Source organism: Glycine soja, chromosome 8 (assembly GCF_004193775.1).
Source record: "Glycine soja cultivar W05 chromosome 8, ASM419377v2, whole genome shotgun sequence".
Taxonomy (NCBI): Eukaryota; Viridiplantae; Streptophyta; class Magnoliopsida; order Fabales; family Fabaceae; genus Glycine; species Glycine soja.
This window is the reverse complement of record NC_041009.1, coordinates 11,573,082-11,583,001: the sequence shown is the minus strand read 5'-3', so window position 1 is coordinate 11,583,001 and position 9,920 is coordinate 11,573,082. Positions and strand designations below refer to the sequence as shown.

At 34.4% G+C, this 9,920-nt stretch overlaps 1 protein-coding gene across 2 annotated transcripts; it reads right to left on the bottom strand.

Annotated features, from left to right (window-relative positions):
• Positions 1-4,228: 4,228 nt before the first annotated feature.
• LOC114421970 lies at positions 4,229-9,341 on the bottom strand. 2 transcript variants are annotated; one of them, XM_028388126.1, is made up of 3 exons: positions 8,462-9,341; positions 7,623-8,355; positions 4,229-5,607 (listed from the first exon to the last, which is right to left on the bottom strand). In XM_028388126.1, exons 1-3 carry the CDS (start codon positions 8,863-8,865, stop codon positions 4,498-4,500), a joined length of 2,247 nt encoding a protein of 748 aa, XP_028243927.1. In that variant the 5' UTR covers positions 8,866-9,341; the 3' UTR covers positions 4,229-4,497. The 2 variants fall into 2 exon arrangements, with proteins under 2 accessions (XP_028243927.1, XP_028243928.1); XM_028388127.1 differs by having other exon boundaries at positions 4,229-5,604.
• Between the last annotated feature and the right edge of the window lie 579 nt (positions 9,342-9,920).

Sequence of the window (9,920 nt, the reverse complement as noted above, 5' to 3'; positions counted from 1 at the left end):
TAGAGAATCATTGGTACAATGGTCTTTCTCATCTAAATGATTGAATTTCTTAAATGGGACTTAATGTTTCTCTTCCAATCCAAATGGAAAAGAATATGTAACTGCATATATTCGCGGATAAAATTTATCATAAATAAATGATAAATACTTTAAATGAGTATATGTTATCATAGGTACGGGTATCTTAGTATTCTACCTACGAAATTATAAAAGTATTCTTTTATCAAAGGAAAGTATCTTAATTTTAATATTTTTTTAAATCTAATTATATATATATATATAATGTTTTTTCAATTTATTTATTAAACTTATACTTTGAGATATTATAATTTTATTTGTACTTTAAATTTATGTTTATTCATGCTTAAGAAATACTTATTTAATGTTTAATTCTATTGTATTAATGTTTCTTTTTTGCTTTTGGTTTTTAACTCACTAGTTTTACTTAATTTTAAAAATCACTTTTTTTTAAATATATATATTTTTTCAAAATTTGAAGTATTCATAGATATAAAAAAAAATCTGAATATTTTGTTAACTAATATCCAACAAATAATGGACATGGATTTTATTCAATGAACTAGTAGAGGATAACCCTTATCCTATTCGACTCTATCCATTGTCATTTCTATCTTCCTTTTCTAATTTGGTATATTGAAAATCATAATAATATTTTAGGTTTTAACATATTTAGATTTTTGTTATTCCTATAGAGCCAAAAATGATTTAGGTTTTTGTACTCATGAGATTTTTGTTGATAATCTATTTAATTCATTAAATTAGATCACATAGATCTCATATAAGTGTAAATAATTAATTTAAATGTTAGTATAATATAATATGTTTTCCATATTAAATAATTAGGAATTGTAAACTTCATATTTTCAACAGAAAAAAATAACAAAACCCTAACAAGCAAAGCATATAGTAAGCAAATTGATTTTGATTCAAATCACAAGAAAGTATATCAATTTATTAGTGCAACAAAAATGTCTTTAACTAGCTGTATAAAATAATGTGAGATGAAAGAAAAATATGAAGATCTCTTATTTTCATAAAACTGGTTAGGTGCGCACAATGAGTAGATTTAAGTGATGAGCAATCTCGAATCCTGAACGCAAGATGATAAATAGAACAAAACAAATTTGACGGGGAAATGCTATATCAACAACGCGGTTAATTCCCGCCAGTTTTCCTCCTTTATTCTTTTTTTTTCTACTCATTATTAGCCAATAAACTTTTTCTATAAAAAACAATAATTTTTCTTTGGTTGCCAAGGGTATGCTGGGATTAATAATCAGAAACTAATCTCTTAAAATATGAATATCTATTTTAAAAAATAATATTTCTCAAAAAGCATAAGATTAAACTCTTGATCATATATTTAAAAGACATAATTATTTGTCAAAACTATATTGATATTAACCAATACATTACCACCAAGTTGATTCATCGTTTATTCGTTCTACCTTAAGCAAAGGTCATTCAAATATTTATTTATGGAAAAATCGTGTAATTCTCTTGCTCTCACGGTCGAACATAACTGCTTTCATATTCAGATAAGTTAAATCTGTGTGAATTCACTGTGGTTTACTAAATAGAAAAGATAACTAAGTTTTAATTAGACAATTTTTAAAAATTATTTAATTTTTAATTGAAAAGCTCTTCTGATTAAAAAAAAATTAAAAATGTAAAGTGTTCAAAAATTGCTTAGTTGTTTCTTAAAAATATTGTTTTAAAATATTTTAATTCTTATAAAATTAATGAATTTTTATTTTCGTTTTTACAAAATAAATTTATTTTAATTTTCCTCAGTCAAAAAATTAAAATTTTATTTTAAGTCTCTACTACTTGTATGTAAACAAAGTCCTTTAGGGTTGCTTATTTGTTTATGTGCAAGTAGATTATTCATAAATTGACTCAACATATTGTAATTTATAAGGTTAAATAAATATTAAAAATGTATAAATTAAAATAAAATAAAATAAAATAAAACTGAATTTAATTAGATTAAATTAAATTATAGATGTGATTTTATGAATTTGTTTGGTCTAATTCAAACCAAAATTATATATATATAATTTTGTTTATAAAATTTGATACAAATAATATATGTAATATATAATTATAATTTAATGGTTAAATCATTAAAAAATATTTTTTATACAAAGGCATAACAATGTTATGAGCCAAGCTTTTTTTAATGAAGGTGGGTGAAAATTATGAATAAGACCTAATGATTTTTGGGTACAAGTTGCACATGCAAAGTACATATGTGGTAATGATGTATTATCTAATATTGGTAAAGCATAGACCCGGATCTAATACTTGGAGGGGGATCGTGAAGTGTTGGGATAAGTTATTGTCAAATATGACTTGGAGAGTGAGTAATGGTAGAATAGTGCGATTTTGAAAAGATAATTGGGTCTCAATTCATGATAAGCTAGATCAATATCAGAGAGGACAAATCGGTCATGGGGAGAACATTTTGGTATGTTTTTATGCCAATGCTAAAGGAAATTGAGATTTGAAGTGAATTGTTGTTGATTTATTAGCGAATGTCGTTGAAAGTATAAAGATGCTAAAGTCACCTTCCATGGTTAGTAAAACAAATTATTTGGAGTGGAATAATGTTGTTGATAGCGGCCTTTCAGTTAAAAAGATGCTTATCTCAAATTGCTTGATACTCATACACTTCAAGAATCTATGTTGTTTAAAAACATTGTGTTAAGATGGCCTGAAAAAGATTAGATTTCATTTATAGGGAATTGGTCTTGGAGTGTTGTCCATGAATAAGTTGAGATTTCGGCAACATATGACAAATGACATCATTTACCCATTGTGTAAAGATAAGGTAAAGGATGTGATGCACGCGCTCAAAGACAATAAATAGGTGCTACCAATATGGTGGAAATTTAACATGAATGTTGAATTTGTGTTATTTATCAGTGATAAGCCTAACTGACTTACCATGAATGTTTGTAGCACGGGAACAAAGGGAGAAGTGAAGTAGAACACTACATTTGGAACTATTGTTGATTGTATTTGAAAGAAGCCTCCAAAGGGTATTACAAAAATTAATTATGATGACTCTTACCTTGCCTCAATGGCTTTTGGTGCTTGTGGTGCCATGCTTCGAAATGATAAAGGTGACTTTTTGAAAGCATTTTCAAATAAACTTGGGCATTGCACTATTTTGAACTATGTGATTTGGGTCATTTTATTTTGTATGAATATGGCCTGTGATTTGAGTTATAAAACAATTATTGTTGAGAAAGATTGTGCTAAAGCTATTAAGCTTGTGCAGGATCTCATATATCATGAAGGCCAATTTGTAGATCTTACTTATGAAATTGTGAAAACTAAGGAAAAGTTTACTTCTTATTCCATTATCCATGTGTTGCACGACCAGACAAATAATACAACAAACTATTTTGCCAAAAATGATTTAACCATTGATAGAAATGTATATTTTTTATGATAGTTTACCTAATTTTACCATAACTTGGATACAAATATTGACCCCTCTATTTTGAGTAATATATAATTCTGTCTTGGATTTTATTGTCCAAGCAATTCAGCAAAAAAATAAAAGGCATAATAGTGGATGTAATTTAGATGGAGTATTTTAATAAGCTACACCCTGAGATGTATTTCAAGAAAATCCTAATTATATATTGCTAATATTTTGAAAGAGACAAAAAAACAAAAATTTAAAAATACACATTTTATACCAAATGAGTCAAATATCATTTTATACAAAATTATTTAATGATGTAACAATCAGTAGAACTCAAATCAACAGTATAAGTTTATTCATCCTCTGTCTCCCTCCCTCTATACAAACACATTCATAAATTTATAAATTTTATACACACAATATTGGTTGTGAGAAATAAAAATAAATATCGAACACCAAATCACGATTGAATTATCAATATTAAAAGATTCTTATTAACATTTTTAAGTGATTATATTATCTTTAACTAATTTTTAATCTTGCAGTAAAAAAGAACTAATTTTTAATCTTTATCATTCAACATGTGTAGTTTGTATGAGCCAATATTCTTAATATATTGTATCCGTGTGTGTATTCACTCAAACTTAAGTCGCTCAAAGATACACTTAAGTTATGGTTGGAAATCTGCACATAGCTTGGATGAATGAACTGCTTGTATCTTTTGGGTGAAACAAAAAGAAAAGAAAGTTAAAAGAGTAACAGAGGTGGTGACCAAAACAAGCACAAGCTTTGACTATACTTTCCTGTTAAACCAAAAAATCAAGAAAAGCAGTCCCCAAGAGGACAATGTTGTTACAAGGTTTTAGCCCAAATCAAAATACTGTTACATGTACCTAGCAACTGACTACAGGCTACAGCTGATCAATAAATTAGCAGTATAAAATAAAATAAAGAAAGAAATACATGCTTTGACAATAGTAATAATAATAATTAATATACAGAGGACAAACAAAAGAGGCTAACCATGAAATTTGGAATCATTTCTTGGAACGTTTCTTGGGTCGCTTATCCTTTCCAGCACTAGCACTATTTTCTCTCCCACGCTTTGCACTACCTGCATTTGTCTCTGCTGCTTTCTTTGGAGGTCTACCAACACTCCTCTTTGACTGAGAGCTGTTCTCAATATTCTTATTATTCCTTTTATCCGCAGAGCCTGAACCTCCTCCAACGTTATTATGCCTTGATGCCCTTTCTTTCCCTTTGTCTCCCTTTCCATTGTTCACCATTTTCTTCTGCTCTTTGGCACCATTACCACCTCCACCACCTTTGCTGCTGCTGCTACTTCCTCCTCCTCCTCCTCCTCCACCCCCGCTTCCACCGCCACTACCACCCTTCGATGCTTCCGCTGAAGTGTTGCGCTTAATCCGTTTCAGGAAATCTGCAGCTGCACTCCTCTTCTTGTCTGCCCCCCCCTCTGCTTTGCTCTTTTCCGGTTTAACAGTCTCCGAAGGCTTGTTCCCCGAGGACCCTGCCTTAGGAGTGGAGATAGAGGACGGTTTCTTATTATTATTATTACTACTATTACTATTGAGGTTCTTGTTGCTCCGCCTCAAGCTTCTTGCTCCAGTAACAGGCTTTTCCTTAGCTTTGGGAAGCTCCTCTTCGTCTGTATCAGAAGAAGAGGGCTTCATGGGTGGCTTTGCATCAGAAGATGGCCTTTCCTTCTTGTCATTGAAGACGGGTTGGTCACCCTTTTGGCCAAAGGTGGCAGAGGAAGGTTTGGATGACATTGAACTGCGTTTGCGGCAAACCAATATAGGACCAGAGGCTTTGTTCTTGGAAAGGAGAGAATCTGGTTTAGCTAATGGTGCATTTGGAGGGAGTGAATCGTTCTTCCGGGGGATAGGATCCGATTGTGCTTGGCCGTGGTTCTTCATCTCCGCGGTGGCAAGGCGGTGCAGCTGCCGCCCCGCCTGCGATTCCGGGGAGTCATGGGAGAAGAACACGGTGGCGTTGGTGAAGAGGAGGAGGAGGTCGCGGAAGAATGCACTGGTGCATGAGGAATAGTGACCCTTTTGGAGTCTCAATTGTATGGTTTCCAAGTCCATGGGCTGTTTCACTAGGTCTTTGTATCTATCCGTATCCTGCTGCAACAAGAAACCAAACCAAACCAAACTTTACTAAAGTGTCATAATTGCACGAACCTACATCTCATATCCATTCATGGTTAAATTTTCAAACATAAAATATCCTGTAATTTAGAAATTTGTCGACTCGTTGATAAAAACATACTTGAGTATCTAACTGAATATTATTATAATAGAGATAGAGATAAATAAACCCTTGATTACTTTTGCAATTAATTTTTGGGATGTATTTAGAATTAAAATATTCTCTAAAGGATGAACATCTAAGACCGCGCCTTTGCTGTTCAACGAGAAAGGACACGGACACAGGAACAAAGAGAGAAAGAGCACAAAAAGATAGGGTCCATTCATAATTCCACTACCGTACATATTTTCTTTTTTATTATCAAATCCAAACATTAACAGCTTACTGCCAATACGGTAGCGTTGCCGTCCCGTCCAATCCACACATTCCGTTAGACCAAGACATTAAATTGATAATCGTTCATATTATAGCTATGGTATGAAATATTAATTGTAATTATTATATTAACTTCATTTTTTAAATGAAAAATTTAATATGTAAAGTTAATTTATTTCTTTATCTGTCAAAATATTTCATAAAATTTATTATTCATAATATTAAAAGATACATATACAATTTTTTTAAAAAAGTGAAAGATTAGTTAATGTAAAGAAATAACGTGTATATTTAAAAGAAGAAAAAAACACGTAGCATTCATACGAGAATATTTAAATTTACTATTGGAAACAAAAAACATTCAAATTTAATATTCAGAGAAGACACAGTTGGATGATTACGACTTGTGAACAAACACGTCACCGCCGCGAAGCATGGACGCAAGAAAAGGGAAGAAAAAAGAAAAAGCTTAATAATAATAATATAATTAAAAATAAGCTTGTTCATGTGGAATTATTTTGGGTCGTAGTGAATTAGATATAGCCCAGACAGATTATTTCGTGGGCTTAAGGTGATTCGGTCTGAAATAATTTATGAACACGTTGCATGGAGCTGCACCCAATCCTTGGCTCACGAAAAAGCACGTGCTCGGCAAAACCATAATATGGTAATATTCTTACTTTAGATCGTTTCCCGAAATAAGGGTGAAAAAAATAAAGTATTTTTCTCCAACGGGAAAATTGCGTGAATTGGCCATTTTGAATTGATTCTATTTTGGCCATTAAGATAATATGATCCTATATTGATATATTTTAAAAAAAAAACATATATTCTAAATTACTAATAATCTTGCATGTTTCACATCGGGACACTTGACGCATCTGCGAGACCCGATAGATTTAATTTTTATACTTACTAATTACTACACGCATAATACCAAGTATATAAGAGATTATTTATGAAATTACTTATACATATAATAATGTAATTAATCTTTACTTTCGGAGATAGATATTTAATGAAATTGAATATTGATCTCTTAAAATAAGGGCCATGAAACAATAGAAGCATGGCCATGTGTCATGTGTACCTACGATTTTCGGCCGCAAGAAACAATCAAATCCCTTAACACTTAATCCCTAGAAATAGAAACGGATCCTCTATTCATTTTTTCCCCCTAATAAAACTTATTATTTTATCAATCTCTTAACGATTTTTATTTTTATTTTTTATGGTTTCGCCCATTTTATTCACAAACTCCGTGCCCATAAAAAACTAATCTGTTTCAAAAGTGGTCCCCTTTTGTTGGACAGTCACGATTTTAAGAACGTATCCGCTTCTTGCTTGCAATTAAATCTTGCAAAAAAACTATTTTCTTAAAAAAGTTTCACTTGATTTCTTTTTTCTGATTATTTTAAAGTTTTTTTAACTTAGTTTAAACATAAGACCATCATCATATATCATATTTTTTCTCCCAACGTGCATGCATGTATTATTAAAAATGAAGTAATTTTTTTTTCAATAGAAAGAGTGAGAGACTATTCTTATATTTTTTTTCAAAATTTTGAAAGAGGGTAAAATACCGGTTTTATCCAAAAAGGAGTAGATGGAATACCTGGCTATCAAGACGGCGCTCGAACAATGAGCTGTGTTCGTGCCCCTTGATCAACTCCAAAACCCCAACCAACGGTTCTGATTTCACCGTCGCCGCCTCGTCGTTCTCCGCCGGACACGAGGCGTCAGTGGCTCCGGAAACCTCCTTCCTCCGCCGCGTCTTCCTCTTACGCATTAAGCTCGCGGAGCTCTGCACCTCGCTGCTCTCGCGCGTCCCTCCTTCGCCCGAGTGAGCCACCGAGTCATGTAACTCGGATGAGTCATCGTCTTCCTCCACTTTCCTCCCCTCACTCGGAGGCACCGACTCGCACGTTGGCACCTTCGCCAACGCATCGTAGCTTCCGTTATTCGATTCCTCTCCAACCGGCTTTCCCTTCCGCTCGACCGGATCCGGTTCCTGCGAACCGGTATGAACCGGATCCGGTCCGGTTCCGGTCTTCGCGTCGCCATCTCCGGTTTTCTCGAACCGCGAACCGGTCGAGTTGGACTCGTTAACCGACTGGTTCTCCCGGTCTGATTCGTCGCCCGTGGTTGGCAACGTCTTGTCTGTGTTGTTCGCGGTTCTTTCCTCCGGTTCGGAATTCGCCGGTCCAGCCTCTTCCACTTCTCCGCCGGTTTTGTCGTTTTCCGGCCGCAACTCGCCGGAAACCGCCAGATCTGGTTTCTCGTCGTCCTTTAAGTCTTTTTCCTGCGCTTTCTCCTCCTCCAACCTCTTCACCTCCAACTGCAACGACCTTCACAAAAAAAAAAAAAACAAGAACCAGAAAAAAAGTTGAAATTAGATCTAAAACCTAAAAAGAATAAAATATTATGAGGAGTTTTTTTTGCTCGGAGATTTACAGAATGGAAACGTCACTGCGTTGGACGTCGCGGCGGAGCTCGGCAACGCGGAGTTTGCGCAATTCGTCGAGCCAGGGGACGTGATCAGAGATAGCGGCGGCGGCGCCGTTCTGGCGCGGCGGAGGAACGTCGTCGTTGCATTGGACGGCGAATCGGCGGCTGAGATCATGAAATTTCTGCTCGCAGTGGCGCGCGGTGGCGAGGAGGCGCGTGGTGCGCGACTGGACCTCCATGGCGACGGCGTCCCAGTCCGTGAAGCCATGGCGGTTCACGGCGCACGCTAGCAACAGCTCCTCCCAGGTGCCCCACGCTTCGTTACGGTGTTGTTGCTGTTGGTGGCGGTGGTTATGGTTCTTCTCTATGTCAGGTTCTGGTTCTACCTTGTGGTTTTGGTGGTTTTCCATACGCTACGAGAAAGAAGAAAAGAAAAAGAAAAAGAAGATATTGCGGTTTAACCATAAACTTTCTCTTCCAAACACCCGCGAGCCTCTTCAAATCCAATCCCTTAATTATTATATTTTTTAAATAACATATAGAGAGAAAGAAATTAAATTAATTAAAAAGACTAAAACCAACCATTAGGGTTTGTTTTTGCTTTTTGGTTTGGGTTATGGCTCCTAACAACAACTTCCTCTTATTTGGTCGTGTGCGTTCTCGATTTTGTGTATGTGTGGTGAGTTTGTGGGTTTTGGGGTTGGCGTTTTGTTTTCTTTGGTTCTTTGGGTTGAATAGCGTGGTGTGTGAAGGTTCAAGATTGCAAATTGAAGTGTTAATATGTACCAACACTGTATGCAACTGATTAGAAGAGAGTTTTGCTTTCAAACAAGTTGCGACACTGACCTCAAATTGAATCGCGAATTTCCCCCACTCGTCGATTCGGTTTCACGTTCATATTGGACTCTTGACCCGTTCTGGTGCTGTTTTTATATATAGGTTTGGGGCTGTTTAGTGGCCCAATATGGTCTATTACTTTCTGCACTTCTTTTTTGTCTTTTGAAATGGCTAATCCAAAATGTAATGCAGAAAGCACTTTAGTAAATAAAGGAAACAACAGTCCTCAATGTGACGTACTTAGAGTAAAGAGTGTGTGACGTCCAATTGTGGAGTCCTTATTCTACCTGTCATGATGCAGTTCAGGCAATTATTTCCTTGTACCTCTCATATGGCTTCTGCATCTAATGTGGAATGTAAAATTACTTTTCAAAAAGATTTAAGTGGAATGTAATTTTACATTTCGAATTAAGTGTTCTAAAAATTTAAAGGTGCAAGAAATAATGTTGGAGGTGCATGAAGCAAGTAAAACACAATTTTGAGTTCTATTGTTGCGTGTGTTCTAATAATTTTTTCAAGATTATTTTGTATATAAACGTAATATCAATTACTATTAATTTTTTCATCAAAAATTAAGATCACTTACTTTATATTTAAACTGAGTTGCTTACTTTAGAAAAACCGAATA